The following is a 23,631-nucleotide window of genomic DNA, read 5'->3' as shown; positions in this document are numbered from 1 at the left end:
TATCTAACAAATTTCTAAGAGGATTTTTGGGATTTTTCAAGATTTTTTTGGGAATTGCGGGATACTTGATAATAAATTTCAAAATTTGTTTTTATTTTTCCATTTTAAATAGAAAAATCTACATACATAACTGTGATATTTCATTAAAAAATATTCATAAATAAAAATTTTATTTCAATTTGAAAAATTTGTATCTATGCAAAATTCAATAAAAAGCATTTTTTGTCATATTTTTCAAAAAAGTATTCCATGAATTTTTTAATTGTCAAATGTTATATACATTTTTGAAAAGTAGACAAAATCCTCTATCCATTGATATATAACATATCTACCTTGTGTTTTTTACGTGTCAAATAAATTAGGGAAAACTAAACATAGAAATTCATAAAAAAGGATGTTGCCTACGTAACAACATTTTTATGAATGTAAATAACAGTGCTAATTTTTTTAAATTCAAATGCATATAACTTTGGACTCAGTCATGATTTTTATCTTTATTTGATATATAGATCTATTGTTAATCCTATAAAAGAAAAATGGATAAAATCGGGGAATATTTGGAACCGCGGTCACCAAAAAACTGGAGTAGGGTGGGTAAAAATGTTGAAAATTAAATTTTCAAATGCGAATATCTCCTAAGCTATAAGAGATAATTGATAGCTACGAGGTTTTTCTATATGCGTAACTTTTTCTAAATCGGAAAACAAACGAAAAAATAGGATCATTTTAAAAATTGAACATACCCGCGGTGTCCTACTTTGGGAACCCCTGGTCCCGCTCCTGGTGGGCTCATGAGGTCCAAATTGAAAACTTAAACTCGACTACACTTCCTATTTGCGAATGAGAAATTTCATTAAAATCGGCGTAAGGGTTTAGAAGTTACAGATTTATTTCCATCTTTTTTTATTCTCATACCATTGTGTGCTGTAGAGAATATTGAATTGATGTGGGGTCTAGTATATAACCGTAAATATCCCCTCAAAAATAATTTAACAGATCAAATTATTTTGATGCAAAACAACCATAACAGGAATGCTTACGAAATTTCATTGACTTCAAAGTTTGCATGGACAGACAGAAGGAAGGACAACTTTAAATTGACTCAGGCAGCGATTCTGACTATTGCTATACACAAGTTTCAATAGATGTGACGTTTGCTGTATAAATGTACCAGGGAAAACTAAAGATGAAGGCTTCAAAAATCACATTATACAGCAAACGTCACATCTATTCAAATTTGTGTATAGCAATCGACTTAGAATCACTTCCTGAGTCGATTTAACGTTGTCCTTCCTTCTGTCTGTACATGTAAACATTTGGTGCACATTATGGACTTCTTACTTCAAAAATCCTCGTTATGTTAATTTATTTTTGCTAAACGCTTTAAAAATCTCATTATACCGTAACCTCACTCAGAATTGCTTTTCCTGAGTCGATTTAATGTTGTCCTTCGTTCTGTCTGTCAATGCAAACTTTGAAATAAATTTTCTTATGTGTCTTTTTAAACCGAAACAAATTTTTTAATTTTTCTGCAGACAGTAGGACAGTTCTTCCGTCTGTCAAAAATCCTGGATCTGTTAATTTATATTTGCAAAACGCTTCAAAAATCACATTATACAGCAAACGTCACATCTATTGAAACTTGTGTATAGCAATAGTCAGAATCGCTACCTGAGTCAATTTAAAGTTGTCCTTCCTTCTGTCTGTCCATGCAAACTTTGAAGTCAATGAAATTTCGTAAGCATTCCTGTTATGGTTGTTTTGCATCAAAATAATTTGATCTGTTAAATTATTTTTGAGGGGATATTTACGGTTATATACTAGACCCAACATCAATTCAATATTCTCTACAGCACACAATGGTATGAGAATAAAAAAAGATGGAAATAAATCTGTAACGTATGTGTGAAATTTCAAGTCAGTAGGATCAGCCAGTTAGAAATGTCAAAAATATTTTGCTTCTGCTCCAATCTTTAGTGAGCCCAAATTCATTAGAAAACCTAAAGGTTTAATTTTACTGTATGTTATTATATTTATATCCATTTGTTAGCACTTCTATTACAATCGATTCCACTGACTATTTGACTTAATTCTTTTAGTGATTTTAGCTTTACTGAACAATAAAAATGTTTATAAATCGAAATCTTTTCATATCTTTAAACGAATTATTGTCCATGTCCTCGTATAAATGCCAAAAGGATTTCTTTACATACGTGATTGCGTGTCTCTGCAAATATTTATGTCCTTTTGTTTAAGCGTATAAACTGTAAGTGTAAGAGAGCGGCGCGTACAACTACCGGTAATTCAGGCGTAAATCATAAAATATTTGAGTTGTTTCTTTTTCTTATTTCTTTTTATAATTTAATGCTTAACAAGATTTAAGCTTAATAACTTTTACATAAAACCCATACTATAAATGTATGTCACATACATCCATATTTATAGCATTTAAATTTATGTAATTTAAAGGTAGTATTTGTGTATTAAGGTGGCTCTTTAGCTAATTTTGGATTTTTTTATGCTTATAAGGCTGGAAATTGTACTTTCCCATCTATAAAATTCGGAAACTTTGAGCAAAATCGGATGACATTTAAAGGTTGCTCATTTTTGTTGAATTTACATCATTGGAAAGGTCTTTGAAATATCTATCATTAGATATCCGTATTGTCTATATTAATGATATAGTAATCCGGATATAAATAGGTTAAAAATTGAGGTAGTTGAGGTTTTTTCTTATATCTCAGCCATTTTTAGACAACGGCGAACAATTTGAGACCTTTGGAGAACCGAAATTCCAATAAATGCCACCCTAATGTATATTGCTTTACACACTCTCATTCTTGGATTTAAAAAAAAATACTTTTTTTTCTTTACTTTTTATCATGATTTTTGTTGTCAAATCTTTATAAATGAGAAAAAAAAAACATAAATTGTTGCCTGAAGACGACAACTGTGTCACCTGTTTCCTGTTACGGATGTTGATGCAATAAAAACAAAAAAATATGATTTGTCTTCTTAACACACACTCCCCTTTTAAACACCACTTCTCACTCCCCTTTTGCTAGCAATCTGTGCTTTAAGTAAATTGGATTTTGTTTTCCTTTCTTGTCATATCGAATGTACAAGAAGCAAACAGTAAGAAAGGAATTAGTTTTCGGGGCAATATACTATTTGAATTGAAGAAAATTTATAAAACAGTTTGTGCTTGTGGTTATATACAAGTACTTTTAAGTTGTATTAAATACAAAGTTGTTTTAAATCATAGTGGTTTTTTGTAGTTTAAAGGGAAGAAATTCTTTAATTTGTTTAATACATTTCTAAGAATTTCTGGAAAATAGAAAAGAAATAAATATTTTATGAGAATTTTTTAAAAGTTCTTAAAACGTTTATAAATTCTTTAAAATTTTCCGGAAATTTTATAGAAATATGTTTATATGTGTCGGTGCTCTAAGCAGAAATGACATTTGTCACTTACTAATTGAAAATATCACATAAAACTAACACAAAGACAACACTAACAGGAAATAGCTAATATACACACAATCAAACCCAAAAAATATTCAAGCTAAAACAAAGGAAAAGTGTTCTAAATAAGGACAAAACATAGAATAGACAAATATTTACCATTCACACACATGAAAGAGAAAAAACACAGAAATGTGACATAGGGTGGATCTAATTTTTTGCTTATTAATTTTCAATGCTTCCAAAATTTAAAATTGTTGCTCCTAGCAAAATGTTGAAAATTTTACCAAAATTGAATATTTAAATATTTTGAGAAAAATTAATTAAAAATATCTCAAATCCTAAATTTTATATTTTCCAAAAAAAAGTCCTACTTTGCTATAGAAATAGTGTGAATACCGCTACTATTTTTAATTGCAATTTTTTTCAAAAATTAATTTTTTAATTATATTCAAAAATATTGCTGCTGGGTCAAAACTCGAAACTTCAACTAAAATCTACAACCTGTAAAGGTTATCTGAATTCGCTCAGCATTTGATTCTTGAATGCAAAACAAGAGCATCGAAAATCTAAAAACTGCAAAATAAAACCACCTAATATCCTAATGTCGGCAACAATGAATGACAAAAAACTAATTTTCAAAAAAAACCAGTTAGAATATTGCAGAAGTTTAAAGGAACTTTTAGCCACAAATTGTTTTGTTTAAAAAAGTTTCAATTAGGTCAAAAAAAAAACTAAGTAAATGGAATTTAAAATCAATTCTATACTTAATTGAAATACACTTTGTTTATGTGGATTTTGGGTTAATATGGAAAGCAGCTTAAGCTATACTTCCAACATATAAATATCATAGTATTGATCTATTCTTTTGTATAGACAAGTGACTATAGACGAAACTATATTATTATTATTGGCGTAGCTTCACACACTGCGACCTACATATATAATCTGTTTCATCATAACAAATTTAGGCTGCGTATAAAGCCAATTATTCTATTTGATGAGAGATCAAAACATCCCCTGGGGCTTGAGGTTTCAGCATGATGTTCACCAAACCTACACTGTCCATTCCCAACATTTCCTAAAATACCTAAAACAACAATGTCCGGTGAATAATCCAGTAAGTATTCTCAAGTCATCCTTTCCGTGCGATAGCAGCAATTGATATAATTGATATATATGTTAACAAAGTCATGGTAAATTACCCCAAAATCGGGAAAATTCGAATCCAACCCAAGAACTAATTCGTTTGACAGTGTCCATTGGGTCCATAAATACCAGCCTCAGTGTCACCATTAGCCTATTTGGAACCATGGGTAAACAACACTTGATCGCTATTATCTTGTCATCATGTCTGATTTACCTACTCATCCCTTTCAAGTATAAGAACCATAAACCGCCTATGTAACACCAAAGTTGGTGACATATAGTATAATATTGCAATGCTAGAATCATTCCCAAATATGTCTAGAATACGCATGTATCCAACCAGATCACCCAGTATTACACAAGATATCCCCGATAGTCTGGATGCACTCCTATGGGCTTTCTCCATTATCAATATATGTAAGAGTGGGATGTGTTGGATTTCACACAGAGCATGATTGGAGAATGATCCTCTATAGGGAGACTATATACCAGACAGTAGACGAGACTAAAGACGAGACTATAGACGAGACTAAGGAAGAGACTACATTCGATATTAAAGACGAAACTAAAGATGAGACTAAAGACGAGACTATAGATAATACTAAAGACGTGACTGTAGATGAGAGTATAGACAAGACTACAGATGAGACCATAGAAGATACTACAGACGAGAATTTAGACGAGACTATAGATTAGATTACAGTCGGTCTATAGATTAGACTATGGACGAAACTAAAGACGAGACCAAAGATGAGACTAAAGACGAGACTAATGACGGACTGTAGATGAGACTAAAGACTAGACCGTAGATGAGACTAAAGACGGGACTAAATATGAGACTAAAGACGAGAATATAAACGAGACTATAGATAGACTACAGACGAGACTAAAGACGAGACTAAAGACGAGACTAAAGACGAGACTAAAGACGAGACTAAAGACGAGACAAAGACGAGACTAAAGACGAGACTACAGACGAGACTAAAGACGAGACTAAAGACGAGACTAAAGACGAGACTAAAGACGAGACTACAGACGAGACTAAAGACGAGACTATAGACGAGACTAATGACGAGACTAATGACGAGACTAAAGACGAGACTAAAGACGAGACTATAGACTAGACCGTAGATGAGACTAAAGACGAGACTAAAGACGAAACTAAAGACGAGACTAAAGACGAGACTAAAGACGAGACTAAAGACGAGACTATAGACTAGACCGTAGATGAGACTAAAGACGAGACTAAAGACGAGACTATAGACTAGACCATAGATGAGACTAAAGACGAGACTAAAGACGAAACTAAAGATGAGACTAAAGACGAAACTAAAGATGAGACTAAAGACGAGACTAATGACGAGACTAATGACGAGACTAATGATGACACTAATGACGAGACTAAAGACGAGACTACAGACGAGACTATAGTCTCTTAAAGTATATACATTTAAAGGGTTTTTAGATTTGGCACAGCCAAATTTAACATTCTAACTTTTTCTCTACAAAATATTCAAATTTATCCTTTTATGTCCATATGTTTACAAGTTATTGCTAGTTATGATTTCAACTATTGTACAGCTGTGCTTTATATCAAATTAGCTGAACTTATTTATGGTATGGCTACTTAACATACTCCTATTAATAGCTTTTCTGTTAATACTTATACTAAATACTAAAGTAAAATATGCTTATACAGTGGTGGCCAGGAATTTAAGACAAAAATTGTTTGCTAAATTCCATGTAATTGTCAATTATTTTTACAAATATTTCCACAAATATGTATGCATGAGGACTGTTTTAACACACAAGTGTATTTTATTCGACTGTGTCAATTCATACATATTCACCATGAACACATAAAATTTTTCTACAACTTGACCAAAAAATTATTTTTTTTAATAAACATATTTTCTCACATTTATATCATTATAATTTTATTATTATAAAATATTCGGACCAAATTTCGTATTTTTAGTTCCATTAGTTTCGGTCATATCATGTTATTAACAGCGGATGTTCGCTGAGGTGGGTCAACGTATTTCAACATATCTTTGTCCATATATGTTTTACCGATTTTTCCAAACATTCAGAAACTAGAAACATTAATAATAAATTTCATACCGTTAGAGGTCCTTTTATTTTGGCTCTATCGCACTTAAAATTCAGTTGATGAAAAAAATTCAAGTATTTGTCTTAAATTGGTGGCCACCACTGTATACACTACAAATTCTCGAATTTACTTATCCACATATGGATATGTTTGTACGAGAACAAATGTATGAATTCACAAATATCCAGAGGGAAATATTGCAAGGTCTTCTATTCAGAGGCCTTCACAACTTCTAAAATATTTAATACTTTTTTAGCCAACCTTCTTTAAAAAGGGATTTATCAGCACCATTTTTAATTTAGAACATCTTTTTACAGAACTCCCGTTAAGACCTTCTACAAGCCCTGCTATAAGAAGAGTTTATGCTCGACCCAGCTGGAAATAAAAGGAAGGAAGTTAGAAATGAATCTGGTAGGCCTTGTATCTGCAAAAGGGGCCATTTGAAAAATTTATTTAGTTGATCTTCTTTCATCTGCAAATGTGTGTTAAATAAATATATGTATGAAGAAATATATGCATGATATGCGAGTATTTATAAGTGTACTTTTGTATATATGAATGTATTTCTGGTTTGAAAATTATGAAAAACTTACATGGAACAAAACATGTACTTGAGTGCTCGTAATACTTTAGTAAGAGCTACTTGTTCATGGACATATGGAAATGTACAAGTACATAACAATGATGAGTGTTGTTGTCGTTGTTTTTTTAATTAAATTCAAGCTAATTTAGTAAACTTAAGTAAAACAATTAAAAGAACCCAAGTACCAGGAAGATATGAGATCAAAAATCGCATTGAAATTCATGAAATAATGACTCTTGAGGTTTCAAAGGAACTTAGTTTCGAATCAACTACTCTCTTAAATTGCAGTGTTTAATTAAACGCATTCGTGTGAATTATATTAAAATAGAGTTCAGCTAATTTAAATCAACAGGATGGCACCTTTTCAAACATAAATACTATAGACGAGACTATAGAAGACAATAGACGAGACTATAGACGAGACTATAGACGAGACTATAGACGAGACTATAGACGAGACTATAGACGAGACTATAGGCGAGACTATAGGCGAGACTATAGACGAGACTATAGACGAGACTATAGACGAGACTATAGACGAGACTATAGGCGAGACTATAGGCGAGACTATAGACGAGACTATAGACGAGACTATAGACGAGACTATAGACGAGACTATAGGCGAGACTATAGGCGAGACTATAGACGAGACTATAGACGAGACTATAGACGAGACTATAGACGAGACTATAGACGAGACTATAGACAAGACTATAGACGAGACTATAGACGAGACTATAGACGAGACTATAGACGAGACTATAGACGAGACTATAGACGAGACTATAGACGAGACTATAGACGAGACTATAGACGAGACTATAGACGAGACTATAGACGAGACTATAGACGAGACTATAGACGAGACTATAGACGAGACTATAGACGGAACTATAGACAAGACCATAGACGAGACTATAGACGAGACTATAGACGAGACTATAGACGAGACTATAGGCGAGACTATAGGCGAGACTATAGACGAGACTATAGACGAGACTATAGACGAGACTATAGGCGAGACTATAGGCGAGACTATAGACGAGACTATAGACGAGACTATAGACGAGACTATAGACGAGACTATAGACGAGACTATAGACGAGACTATAGATGAGACTATAGACGAGACTATAGACAAGACTATAGACGAGACTATAGACGAGACTATAGACGAGACTATAGACGAGACTATAGACGAGACTATAGACGAGACTATAGACGAGACTATAGACGAGACTATAGACGAGACTATAGACGAGACTATAGACAAGACTATAGACGAGACTATAGACGAGACTATAGACGAGACTATAGACGAGACTATAGACGAGACTATAGACGAGACTATAGACGATACTATAGACGAGACTATAGACGAGACTATAGACGAGACTATAGACGAGACTATAGACGAGACTATAGACGAGACTATAGACGAGACTATAGACGAGACTATAGACGAGACTATAGATGAGACTATAGACGAGACTATAGACGAGACTATAGACGAGACTATAGACGAGACTATAGACGAGACTATAGACGAGACTATAGACGAGACTATAGATGAGACTATAGACGAGACTATAGACGAGACTATAGACAAGACTATAGACGAGACTATAGACGAGACTATAGACGAGACTATAGACGAGACTATAGACGAGACTATAGACGAGACTATAGACGAGACTATAGATGAGACTATAGACGAGACTATAGACGAGACTATAGACAAGACTATAGACGAGACTATAGACGAGACTATAGACGAGACTATAGACGAGACTATAGACGAGACTATAGACGAGACTATAGACGATACTATAGACGAGACTATAGACGAGACTATAGACGAGACTATAGACGAGACTATAGACGAGACTATAGACGAGACTATAGACGATACTATAGACGAGACTATAGACGAGACTATAGACGAGACTATAGACGAGACTATAGACGAGACTATAGACAAGACTATAGACGAGACTATAGACGAGACTATAGACGAGACTATAGACGAGACTATAGACGAGACTATAGACGAGACTATAGACGATACTATAGACGAGACTATAGACGAGACTATAGACGAGACTATAGACGAGACTATAGACGAGACTATAGACGAGACTATAGACGAGACTATAGATGAGACTATAGACGAGACTATAGACGAGACTATAGACAAGACTATAGACGAGACTATAGACGAGACTATAGACGAGACTATAGACGAGACTATAGACGAGACTATAGACGAGACTATAGACGATACTATAGACGAGACTATAGACGAGACTATAGACGAGACTATAGACGAGACTATAGACGAGACTATAGACGAGACTATAGACGAGACTATAGACGAGACTATAGACGAGACTATAGACGAGACTATAGATGAGACTATAGACGAGACTATAGACGAGACTATAGACGAGACTATAGACGAGACTATAGACGAGACTATAGACGAGACTATAGACGAGACTATAGACGAGACTATAGACGAGACTATAGACGAGACTATAGATGAGACTATAGACGAGACTATAGACGAGACTATAGACGAGACTATAGACGAGACTATAGACGAGACTATAGACGAGACTATAGACGAGACTATAGACGAGACTATAGACGAGACTATAGACGAGACTATAGACGAGACTATAGACGAGACTATAGACGAGACTATAGACGAGACTATAGACGAGACTATAGACGAGACTATAGACGAGACTATAGACGAGACTATAGACGAGACTATAGACGAGACTATAGACGAGACTATAGACGAGACTATAGACGAGACTATAGACGAGACTATAGACGAGACTATGGATGAGTCTATAGGCGAGACTATGGATGAGTCTATAGGCGAGACTATGGATGAGTCTATAGGCGAGACTATAGACGAGACTATGGATGAGTCTATAGGCGAGACACTAGACGAGAGTATAGACGAGTGTATTGCGAGGCTATAGATGAGACTATTACGAGACTATAGCTCGTCTAGGCGAGACTTTAGACGCGGCTATAGATTAGACTATAGACGAGACTATGAACGAGACTACAGGCGAGATTATGGACGATAATATATACGAGAATATAGACGAGACTACTATGAGACTATAGACAAGACTATAGACAAGACCATATAAGAATATAGAAGACAATAGACGAGACTATAGATGACAATTGACGAGGCTATAGATGAGACTATAGATTATACTATAGACGAGACAATAGACGAGACTATAGACGAAACTATGGACGAGACTATGAACGAGACTATAGAAGACAATAGATGAGACTAGAGATGAGACTATAGGTGAGAATATAGACGAGACTATAGCTCGTCTAGGTGAGACTATAGACGAAACTATATATCAGAATATAGATGAGACTATAGGCGACACATATCCAAATGTTATTGTATTCAGAAGATTTTTTTTTTGTCGCAGTATTTTTTTCCTGAACCAATCTACTTTTCAGCCTAACCTCGTCAAAATGTAAAACAATGAAATCAACATGCATGTCCTACAAAATTAACATATATAATTAACTTACCGCCCATAAAAATTATGTGGAACGGTGTTTTATTTTTACAACACTACGAAACGCCATCAAACAGTCAACTCTCTTTAAACTCCCCCCCCCCATCAAGCAGGTCTCTTCGAAACATAATACACGCTCTTTTACGCAATGTAACAATAACTAAGAAAAAAAGCCTTCAAGAATACAATGAATGGCATGTTACACGTAAGGACACTTTTTTTTGCTGTATGTCCTTTTAAGTTCTTTTTCCTGGCGTTATGCTGACACACAACAAATAATGGCTGACATAAAGGCAAAAAGGACTAATTAAAGAATTTAATAGAAATAAAATTACGCTGTTTCATTATTTTTACTATATTTATAATTTATGTTATTTTTTTTATGAACTTTTTTCCAAATTGTCTATTTTATATAATGGTTTTTTTTTGTATTTAATTTTTAATTTTAGTTACATAAAATTACACATCATCGTGCTGCCGTGACGAGTGTTAAAGTTGTGACCGCTTGTGATGTTTTAATATCATCGAGTCATGATAAAACCATCTGTTTATGGTCATTGGATGATTATAGTCTATTGAATAGTATGCAAATGAATAGTCCAGTATTACGTATTGACATATCATGTGATTCGGTAAGTAATTTTATTATATGTATATTTACAGCTAAAACCTTTTAATATAATAATAACACTGTGTTAAAAAATACTACATTTGTTCTACACTTGAAAAATTACTTTGTAAGAGAAATTAACTGATTTACTTATGATCGGCTACACTGCACAGTGGGTCAGAATTAAAATATTTTATAAATAAATTTGTCAATTCTAGCTGGCTTAACTGATTAACATGAAATTAAACACAGGCATAGCTGAGTGGTATTTGAATATGATTCTTGCCAACATACTCCACAAATCCCTCAGAAGCGGCACTGTGAGGTCTCAAAGTAGGGCACCTCAAACAAGCAGCATTTCTAATAGTTTGCGAATTGTTTATGGTTCGTCAAAGATTTTAATATAGCTCTCATCTAGCAAGTTAATCGCATTTGAATATTGGAATTTCAATATTCTGTTTATATCAAACAGAATACAGTTTTCTATAGCCTTGTATGTTTTGAATATGCTGAATAAGAGTTTTACCTGCTTGGCACCAACTATGGGCAAAAAATCTTAAAATTCCTAGTTATACCCTTCACCATGAGTGACAAGGGTATATATAAGTTTGTCATTCCGTTTGTAATTTCTACATTTTTCATTTACGAATCCAAAAAGTGTATATATTCTGTAACGTTATAGATAGCGAAGTCGTTATAGCCATGTCCGTCCGTCTATCCGTCCGTCTGTCTATCTGTACGTCTGTATGTTGAAATCAACTTTCCGTAGCCCCCAAATAACTTACAAACATGATTGATATATCAATATAACCGGCTCACAAATGGCTGAGATATAAGGAAAAAACCGGGACAACCTAGATTTTTGGCCTATTTTTGTGGATTACTAAGTCATTAACATAGACAATATTGGATAGCTAAAGATAGATATTTTGAAGTCCATTGCAACGATGTACATATATAAGGCTATAGTAATTTGGACCTACAATGGGTCAAAATCGGGAAAAATATTTTTTACCCGAATTTATTTTTACCAAATAAATGTTTTTTTAAAAAAATAAATTTAAAAAAAAAATTTGGAAAAAAAATTAAAAAAATATTTTCAAAAACAATTTACAAAAACAAAATTTTTTTTTACCAAAACAATTTTTTCACAAATAAATTTAAAAAAAATGTATTTATAAATACAGTGCCGGACTTAAATATTCACACAGCATACAGATTTATCTTTAATCTTACATATTTTTTAAACGAAGGCCACAACTTTCGTACGGGTTTCAAAAAAATGTTTATTTACTTATAACTTATTGAAATATATGGAAAAACTAAATATAAGTTGGCACATTTCAGAAAAAAATGTAACCAATGTTTCGAAGTTCGATTTTAAGGGGACAAAAATATTCATACAGTTTCTGATTTTTAATAGGAAAATAGTTTTTTTTTAATAGTTTAATATTTTGTGGAGTAGCCTATCTTTATAATGACTTATTGTAGTCGTCTTGGCATTGAATCGACCAATTCAGTGTTTGGCCTTCTCCAAACTATTACTCCGATTGAACAATATTAAACTTACTTTCGTCTGAGAATAGTATTACGTTCCAGAAATCTTCAGATTTATGTTTGTAAGATTATTTTTCAATCGGACGGCAGAGTAAGAGTTTGGAAAACGACAACCACTGATTTGGAAAAGATCAATGTAGTAAACACTGCCAAACATGGCGGATGAGGGGTCATGTTGTGGGGTTGTATGGCTGCATCTGATGTAGGAAACATAGTTTTCATCGACGGTTCAATGGACAAAACTGTGTACCTTAATATTTTAAAAGAAAAACTACTACATTGCGCTCTAAAGTTAAAGTTTGTGAACATTTCTATTTTCAACAGTACAATGACCCCAAACACACAGCCCATAACGTCCGAATATGGATAGTACATCATGTTCCTCACATTCTACAGACTCCTCCGCAATCACCTGACATGAATCCCATAGAACATCTGTGGGATAAATTTTGTGGACGTGTAGGAAAGGACCATATTATTAGTAAGACTCAACTTAAAGAAGTCCTGTTACAAGAATCGAAAAATATTGGAGCTGACGTCACCAAAAAATTGGTCGATTCAATGCCAAGACGATAAAAATAAGTCATTAAAAATATAGGCTACTCCACCAAATATTAAACTATTTAAAAAAACTATTTTCCTATTAAAAATTAGAAACTGTGTGAATATTTTTGTCCCCCTTAAAATCGAACTTCGAAACATTAGATAATGTTTAGTTTTTCCATATATTTCCATAATTTATATATTTTTTGTTGAAACCCGTACGAATGTTGGGGCCTTCGTTTAAAAAATATGGACGATTAAAGATAAATCTGTATGCTGTGTGAATATTTAAGTCCGGCACTCATACCCTTGCCACTCATAAAAATATTTAAAGTATAATTTGGTAAAGGCTATATAATATTCGGCACAGCCAAATATAGCTCTCCTACTTGTTTTAGGATTTATTTTGTTTTATTTTTGGGAATTAAGGGATTCTTTTTTTTTACAAAATACATATTTTAATTTGTATCAGATAACTATTTTGAATTACATAGTAGACCTATGTAGAAAATTTATTTGTGACATATTAAAAACTAAGATCAAGACAATTTCATATTGCTAAGTTTTTACCTTTTAAAAACGGTGGTTTATTTCCTTTAAATAAACCTGATTCTTTTAATTGCAAATAAAAGTGATCAGTAGTTTAAAAATGGTAACAACTGTTTATTTATTTAAATAAACACAACAATTTTAATGAACACTCTCTTTTAATACACACACTTTACAGTTGATGTTCGATATGCTGACTGTTCTGCAACTCGCCGTTGATATTTGTATACACAGTGCCATCTTCTAGTAGTTTCATGAATTAACTATTGGACAAAACTAACATTTTCTATTTCCACAATGATCACATAGAGCTTTTAGCAGCTTTAATTTTACTGTTAGCAGCTGTTAATAACAGCGTGTTATCAACATTGTTGATATGTAGATGAAAATGTTTAAAAACATGCTGAATGTTGGAGGCAGCTGTTACAGACCGTTGAATTCAAATTTATAATGAAGTTTCGTAACAATTTATTACAAATTTAAGGTATCTTCAAAAAGCGTAATTTAGACAAAATTTTCGAACCAAATTTTACCTTTCCGACAGCACACAGTGGGGCAGAATCAAATTTTTTTGGAAATAAATCTGGCATTTCTAATCGGCTGTTCCGATCGGGATAAAATTTGACGCGGGCATAGCCAAGGAGTATTCGAGTTTAAGTTATTAAAATGGGAGTTGCGCTATGGTCTTACGATTTCAAGTCAATTACATTCAAAAATATGCCACTTTAAAACTCCGTCTTTCAAAAATATTGGCTTTTTCTCCGTAAAGATAAAATTGTTATATATTCTTAAAGAAAGTTATTTTTTAATAAAAAAAAGAGTTAAGGCACATTTTCGCCCCAAAAAAAACAGGAAGAATTTACTATTTTTTGAATTTTTTTGATTGAAAATCGTTTATTTTTGGATAAATAATTGATATTGCTCAATAATTGATAGTTTGTATATCATTGGTCACTAACAAAATATATTCGAGTCCATTCTGTCCAAAAGTACGACCTATATTTTTAAAAAATCGGACCAAGATATGGGAAAATTTTAAATTAAAATTTTTAAATGCCTAAAACTCGGAAATTATAAGAGGTAAATAGCACAAGCAAACATGTTTCGAGCGCTTTCCAAAAATATAAAAATCTCTGAAATCGGATGTGAAACAAAAAAATGGCACGTGTTTAAAAATGTTACATGCCGATGGTACCCTACTTTGAGCCATCATAGCGCCGCCCCTGGAACATTTGTAGGGGCCATTTTAATAACTTAAACTGGAATACTCCTTGGTTACGCCCCGATTGGTCCTGCAGTCTAGATACGCCAGATATATTTCCAATAATTTAGAATCTGCCCCACTGTGCAGTAGCAATTATAATTATTTCCGGTCAATAATATGACAACGTGCTACGCCTATATGAAATTTCCGGTCAATCGATTCGGCGAGTTTGAAATGCCAGATATATTTCCCAAATATTTAGATTCTACCCCTCAGTGGAATACCCACAATCAGTATATGGGGAGCCGCAGAACAAAAGGTACTTTTTGGAAAATTTAAAAATTTTGGGAAATTGAGTTTTTCTAGAAGATTTCAACCCAAATATTATAAAAATACCACAAAACCAATTTGTAAAAAAATTCGAAAAAGTACCTTCTGTTCTGCGGCTCCTCAATTTGCAAATGCAACATTGAACGGATATGCAAATATGCCCACCAATACTAATGAAAATTTGATTAAAATTTGCTATGAAATTAATGTAAAAATTTCCCCTTTAATTTTAACTTAAGTCATACATAAGTTACTTCCTTAACGAATTTAATATTTATGCCTTTTTGGAAATTTCTTGGTTGGTGTCCTTTATGTTTTTCATTTCGAAAAAAAAAATTGTTATTTAAGATGCCATGACATATTTATTATGTTAAACTTTGTTATTGCTGTTGTTTTGTATAAGAATTCTTTATGAAATTATACAGACTTACATACATGCATACATATGTATGTATAAGACACATAAATGTATATAATCCTTTTGCACAAACACCCACCCAAATACACCAATATATACAGCTTGTTATGAAAGTAAAGTTTTTTAATAAATTTTATTTTTGTTTTCATTTCTTGCCAATGTACACATGTATTTATGTATTTATGCTTAAAACTTTTAGCTTCTTAACTGGGTTACATACACAGATATTTGAACACACACACTACACATGACTGACAAGCATTTTCCTACTTATCCTTATATCCTTTTTTGTAAACACAAACACACTTGCATGGTACTACGCTTTATAACATACATAAAATAGGGCGAGTCTTATTTTGCACATTTTCGAATTTCGAAGTTCCCAAGTTTTAAACTTTCGCCGTCATCTACAAACCAAATGATTTTAGCAAAATCAGTTAATTTATAGAGGTTGCATATTTTTTTAAAAGTTTAGAAATTTTCAATATTATCCAAAATTTTTTTAATTTTCCGGCTCTTAACTGAAAGGGCAACACCGCTCCTGTCAAAAGGCATCTATCTGTCAGTTGTCTCCTGTCATAATATGAACAAGCTGCGTCATTTAGTTTGTGTTTGACAGCCTTTGATAGCAGACTACCGTGACTTGAAGAGAAATTGGAAAAAACTGAATTTCGTCTGCTCATTAAGCATTCTTTTTTGCGGAAAAAAATCATCAATCAGACCAAGGCTTGATAAATACTATGGGAATTCTGCACCATCAATTTCAATGGTAAAAAAGTGGTTTACTGAATTTCGTTGTGGCAGTACAAGCAGAGAAGATGCCGAACGTTCTGGACGACCAGTTGAGCTCTCAACAGCCGAAACAATTTGAAAAAATTACGATATGGTTGCACGATCGAAGATTAAAAGTGCGAGAGATTGTGGTTCTAATTTTGAATCATCACTTGGACATGAGAAATCCCATATTAACCCTAAGTGAAAAATACTGTTTAAAGAAAAATCGTAAAGTTTGAGAGCCTCAAAAATCTAAAAAAAGTGCCAAATAAGGGCCACCCTAATTCACAAGCATTTGTTAAAGTAAATTTGTGTGTATATAATTTGCTTGCATTTAACATTGTCCTGTCAAGCGTAGCTATCGTAAATATAACAACATAAAGACTTATTTATATTTATATTTATGCGTATTTTATTCCTATTTATGCGCATTTATCCTTTTACGCATCAAAACATTCCTGATAATGTCATTTGTGTTTTTGTCATTAATCCTATCAAATGCAGTGTAGTCCTTACAGTCAACTTCATTGTCGTGCGAAAAAAAAATATTTAAATGAGCTGATTCATGTTTTATACCCCACATCATCTTAGTGGGGGTATTATGCGTCTAACACCCTCCCTAAAGAATACCGATCGACTCAGAATTACATCTGAGTGGATTTAGCGATGTCTGAAGATATTTTGATCAAATTTGATAAATACATCTTTTCGGCACAAGAACGAAGCCTATTGAAATAGGTCCATTATTTCACCTAGCCCCCATACAGAGAATTTTAACAAATTTCTTACCTTTTATGATTATTTGAACAATTGGTGTATCACACGACATGCTATTAAATCATATTGTCATAATGTCGTAATATATTATGAGGGTTTAAACAAATTTTTGTTGTGTTCCAAAAAAAAAACCGATATTGCTTATATTCATTTAATTTTTTATAAAATAATTAATTTTTTTTTTACTACGAATGGGTAGCAAATCACAATAATTTACAATAGTATAAAATATTTAAAACCAGAAAATTTCTAAAACTTAATCCGTTCCCCATGAATAAAAAATGTTATAAATTTTTTTTTAAATTGTTTTTTTAATTTTTTATTAAATTATTTTATTATATTATCCTAAATCGCAGAACGCACAGTGGTATGAGAAAAAAAAGAGGGAAATAAATCTGTAACTTCTAAACCCTTACTTCGATTTGAATGAAATTTCACATGCTCAAAGGGTGGTCAATTTTAAAAATGATACTATTTCTTCGTTTGTGTTCCGATTTCAAAAAAAAATTAGATATATAGAATCTTCTCATTGAGCATTACATAAAACCTCGCTATCAATTATCTCTTATATCTTAGGAGATATTCGCATTTGAAAATTTAATTTTCAACATTTTTACCCACCCTACTCCAGTTTTTTTGGTGACCGCGGTTCCAAATATTCCCCGATTTTATCCATTTTTCTTTTATAGAATTAGATGATAGATGCATATATCAAATAAAGGAAGAATTGTTTAAAAACCATGACTGAGTCCAAGTTACATGCATTTGAATTATAAAAAATTAAAAAAGGCGATTTTCCGCTATTTTTTGAGAAAAAAGTACTTTTATTCTTTTTCAGTTATCTAAAAATTTTCTAAGAGGATATATAATGAATTTATACTTTTTGAAAAGCTAAATTAACGCCAAATATTTTAAATGAAAAAAAATCATAATTTTTGATACCCTGGGGACCAAGTCCATTCAAAAAACGCCTATTTTTTATGTAAAATTCAACTCTAGGGCAAAAATTCTCAAATCGCATACTCGATATCAAAATATAGTAACCCATTTTAGATGACCCAATATGTTCTTAATTATTGTGTAAAGGGTTCCGATAACCCCGCCCGTGGTATGGATATTATAGCCAAAAACCGAAAAAATACCATTTTTGGAATTTTTCAATACTTTTTTGGGAATTGCGGGATTCCTGATTATAAATTTCAAAATTTGTTTTTATTTTTCCATTTTCAATAAAAAAATCTATATAAATGTGAAATTTTATTAAAAAATATTCATAAATCAAAATTTTATTTCAATTTGAAAAATTTGTATCTATGCAAAAACTCAATAAAAAGCATTTTTTGTCATATTTTTCAAAAAAGTATTCCATGAATTTTTTAATTGGCAAAAGTTATATACATTATTGAAAAGTAGACAAAATCCTCTATCCATTGATATATAACATGTCTACCTTATGTTTTTTACGTGGCAAATTAATTAGGGAAAACTTAACAAACAGAAAAAGTGATATGGCTGAGGTAGTGCTGAGAATTCCAACGATGAAGTTCACTTAATTTCAAATGGGCCTCTATTTCAGTATTAACAAAGCAATTTGACGTATTTTTTCATTTGCCATTCATGAGAGACATCCAAGTGTTGTTCATTTAGCCATACATCTGGAAAATGCTCAAAGAGTGTATTTTACTAAGGAGAATGTATTATAGCGAGTTGATCGACCGCCATCTACAGCATTGACCAGATATTTTTAAATGTGCCGACATCATGACTTTGCCCGGAATCAATCGTCAAAGAAATCTCAACTTCGGAAATAAGGAAATTCAAAGTTTCCCCCATTTTTTTCCACCGACGCAATAGATCGCATTTACACAGTACATCCAAGAAACGATGAGTGTTTCTATTTGCGTTTGCTATTAGTCAACGTTCGCGGCCCAACATCATTTCAAGATTTGCTAACTATAAATGGTGAATTGTGTGAAACGAATTAGATAATGTTAGAGAATGACACTCATTGCGAAAACACCCTCGGATATGCAAATGCAAAGATACCATGTGTGATGATAATTTTCATCTGAGGCTTTGATATTAATTGAAGATATGTTGAACAAATGATGATATTGAACAAAGTATTATCCAATGCACGATGCATTTAATCAAGAGTTGCGTCTTGAAAAACAATACGATAGCGATGCCTTGAGGGAATCAGTTCGAAAAAACGTTCCACTGTTGAATCGACAACAAAAATATGAGTACGAGGGATTTTTTTGACGCCCGCGGTAGAACTGGAAAAACTTTTTTGATCGCTTTGATTTTGGATACGATATGCTCGCAGCTACGTTGTTGGAAGGCCGTCAAACTGCTCATTCGGCACTCAAGTTGCCACGGAATATACAAATCAATGACAATCCAACATGCAACATTTCCTAGAATAGTGTGATGGCCAAAGTTTTGCAGCTAAGTAAACTGATCGTTTGGGATGAGCGCACATAGGGATTTTTGTGTAAAAAAAACCGATTTTTCGACCACTCAATTTCAATATTGCAGTTTTGTAGAGAAATATTTAAAGATGAAATGTGCATTTATAGTTTTTAGAAAAATTGTATTTTATTTTTAAAAAATCCGACCATTTATCGAAATAAACGAAAATCTAGACTTACAAAAAAATCACGAGTTAGGGCCTTTTTATATTAAGCCATCGATATGTATAGTTTTCCTGATAATACAATTTACCTTTAACATATTTGAAAAATATAGCATTTTTCCATAAATACAAAAAAAAAATTATGAGGATATCATAAACCCCATAATAGAAAAAAAAATTCCCAAAACTGCTGTTTTAATAAAATGAAAGGGAGTATCTGATTTCGATTAAAAAATAATAAGTTCTCGGAAGTTTTTGGAACAGGATGAAAACTTCACATTTTTGTCGAATAATAAACGAAATATCAAAAAAATTCTTATCTATGTATGGGTTTCGTGGGCGGTGTTCGTGACCGATTTTATTGAAATTTCTTTTTTTGTTTCAAAAAATGTATGTACCAAATTTCAAGACTTTTGCTTGGATATCAACAATTTTATGCGAAAAAACCGATTTGGATTGTATGGGCAGTGGGCGCGGACGATTTTAATAAAATTTAGTTTAGTCCAGTTTAATAAAATTTAGTTCGCACAAAAATGTATGAAGCCATCCCTCTGTCTGGCGCATAAAAAGTCTTTGGAGGCATTAGACAAAACGTTGCAAGATTTATGAAACAATCAAATCAAAGATGATTCAGTCGGCAGGTGATTTTCGGCAAACATTGCCAGTGATTCCACGGTCAACGCCAGCCGATGTTTGAAGTCGTCCGTGTTGTAGAAACACTACATGAAACTCAAATTGACTGTGTACATGTGTGTCGAGCTGCAGAACGAATGATGACGTACAATTCAGTGGATTCCGTTACTTCCAAAGATGATGTCGTCCAGTATCCAACCGAGTTTTTAAACTCGCTGGAATTACTCGGATTTCCGCCTCACAATCTTCAACTGAATTTCGGATCGGTAATCATAATATTACGAAACATAAACCAACCAATTCTTTGTAATGGCATCCTTCAATAATTCTATTAACATGAATTATATTTTAAAAATTTAAACTTAAAAATAAATATATTCGATTATTCGACGATTATAGAATAACATTTTATTCTAAATTGAAAAATTTTATTCATTCGAATAAAAATTATTTTTTTTTCCTCGATTATTCGAATGACAAGAGTTTCAAACTAAAACAAAAATAAAAATAAAAGTTAAATAAAAACAATAACAAAGTAGAAAAATTCCTACGATAAATTTATGATGTGTTGCTTTTTATGTTATTGTTGTTGTTATTCCTGCATGAGTAGTAAAGACATTTTGTTTCTAAAATATACATTAAGATGGTTCATCTACTTTGTGTCAATGGTGCTCTAAATATGTGTGCTTCTGTTGTTTTTGTTTATTTCTCATGCATTTTCTTAACAACAACAATAACAAAATGAGCAAAATAACATTGGCATCACAACTACTTTTACTACCATTGAGAGGAACTATTACTACTTACTACTACTCTAACTATCTACAGCAATAACAAGAGTCATAAAGAAAAAAATGCACAAAAAGTTGATTAAGGTTACTTTACTCACAAACCAACTATCAACTCGTTTTAAAATCAAGTATTTTGAAGAATGTTCATGGTTGCGTATGAGTGTTTTATCGACAAGACCAACAAGACAAGATTACGCATACGTACATACGTATGAACAAATATTATGCTACTTTTTTATTTTTCTAGTTTTTTACTACTTTTTTTAAGCAAAGTTTAACCATGTATTTTGTAAGTCTGTCTGTTTTACTATTTTCATATATTTTTTGTTGTCCTTTCTCTCTGTCTCTTACATTTTAGTGTTGTTTCTTTTTGTGTGTTGAGCTAAAACAACTTAATATTATGCCAGGCTTATTGCTCATAAAGACATTTTTTTCTCTCTCCAGTATGTATTTTTAAGTTTTTATAGCATTCTTTTTTTAAGTTTGTTGTTTATATTTTACTTTTACCTTTTGTTCTACCTTTCAAGGTTTCTGAGTTTTTGTGCCAAGTTAAATGTGATTGTGTAAAAAAGAAAACAATTTTTATTAGTTGTGTTAGTTGTGTTTTTTAAGAAAAACTTTTCTTTTATTTCCGACATACACAAGTGAAAAGTTGTAATAAGGTTTTATTAATTTTAATTAGGTTGTTTTAAACTTACAACAGCATATCAGGTTTAGGATTAATGAACCTTGATGTTTTTTCTTAGCTGGTGTAAAAGTAAATAAAGTTTTTTAATAGAAAATTGAAAAGCTGTTATAAAGTGCTTATTCATTAATGGCATAGAAGTGTATGTAGTGTTAAATAATAATAAGATTCTGAGAAGGGCAAAGTTTAAACTAATTTAAATGACTTAAAAATGCGGGATTTACAATAGATGGCGCATCTTATGTGATTTTGAAGGGTACATATCTGTCTTTCGGCTGTACCTTCACCAAATTATACTTCAAAATACAAATTTTAAATATTTTTAGGTAAAAAAAATTTTTTTTTTTTCCAAATTTGTATTTTTAATTTTTAGGAAAAAAAAAATTTTCGAATTGTTATTTTAAAATTTTACTTTTTAAACTTAAAAAAAAAATTTGTTTTTAAATTTTTTTTTTTGGTGAAAAAAAAATTCGGGTTAAAAAATAATTTTTCTGATTTTGAGCCATTGTAGGTCCAACTTACTATGGTCTTATATACGTCGTTGCAAAGGTCTTTGAAATATCTATCATTAGATATCCATTTTGTCTATATTAATGACTTAGTAATCCCGATATAGGTTAAAAATAGTTAAAAAATCGAGGTTGTCCTGATTTTTTTCTCATATCTCAGCCATTTAAGGACCGATTTTGCTAATTTGAAATAGGAAACATCACGAAAGCATGTCTGACAGAATTATTGAAGATTTGGATCCCGAAGATATCCGGGGTCTTCAGAAAATTGATTTCAATAGACAGACGATCCAGAATATATATACTTTATAGGGTCGGAAAATTATATTCTGGAAATTACAAACGGAATGACAAACTTATATGTATATACCCTTCTCACGAAGGTGAAGGGTTGCATAATTTTATATCTAATGGAGATATTGACTTGAAATTATAAGACCAGAAATTAACTTATCTAAACAATAAATTAGTTCGGAATACATGTGGATCAAATTGTTCCTAATATCTGCAATCTTATTAAAATTTTGATACAAATTTTAGTTTTGGAAACTCAATAAATATGTAATAAAATCTTTATTTATTAACAACTTGCCATTCTAAACAACAAATTGTACAAAATATTTGTTAAAAGGTTAAAGGTAATCCCGAAATTCCTATAAATTGTAACGAAAATCTCAAATATGAAATGTTTTAAATGCGTCCGCATTTCCTTCGGGCTGGGAAAATACTTTGGG

At 32.0% G+C, this 23,631-nt stretch overlaps 1 protein-coding gene across 2 annotated transcripts in view; it reads left to right on the top strand.

Annotated features, from left to right (window-relative positions):
- LOC135960413 (protein qui-1) overlaps positions 1–23,631 on the top strand; it is a 342,666-nt gene that overhangs the window by 296,027 nt on the left and 23,008 nt on the right. For both annotated transcript variants that reach the window (XM_065511703.1, XM_065511702.1), the window contains one exon: positions 11,329–11,511. In XM_065511703.1, coding sequence (XP_065367775.1) covers positions 11,329–11,511 — 183 coding nt within the window. The remainder of the gene's footprint in view (positions 1–11,328; positions 11,512–23,631) is intronic.

The sequence above is a fragment of the Calliphora vicina genome, chromosome 5 (genome assembly GCF_958450345.1).
Source record: "Calliphora vicina chromosome 5, idCalVici1.1, whole genome shotgun sequence".
NCBI classification, from domain to species: Eukaryota; Metazoa; Arthropoda; class Insecta; order Diptera; family Calliphoridae; genus Calliphora; species Calliphora vicina.
Note: the sequence above shows the minus strand (reverse complement) of the source record. Positions and strands in the feature narration are given on the sequence as shown.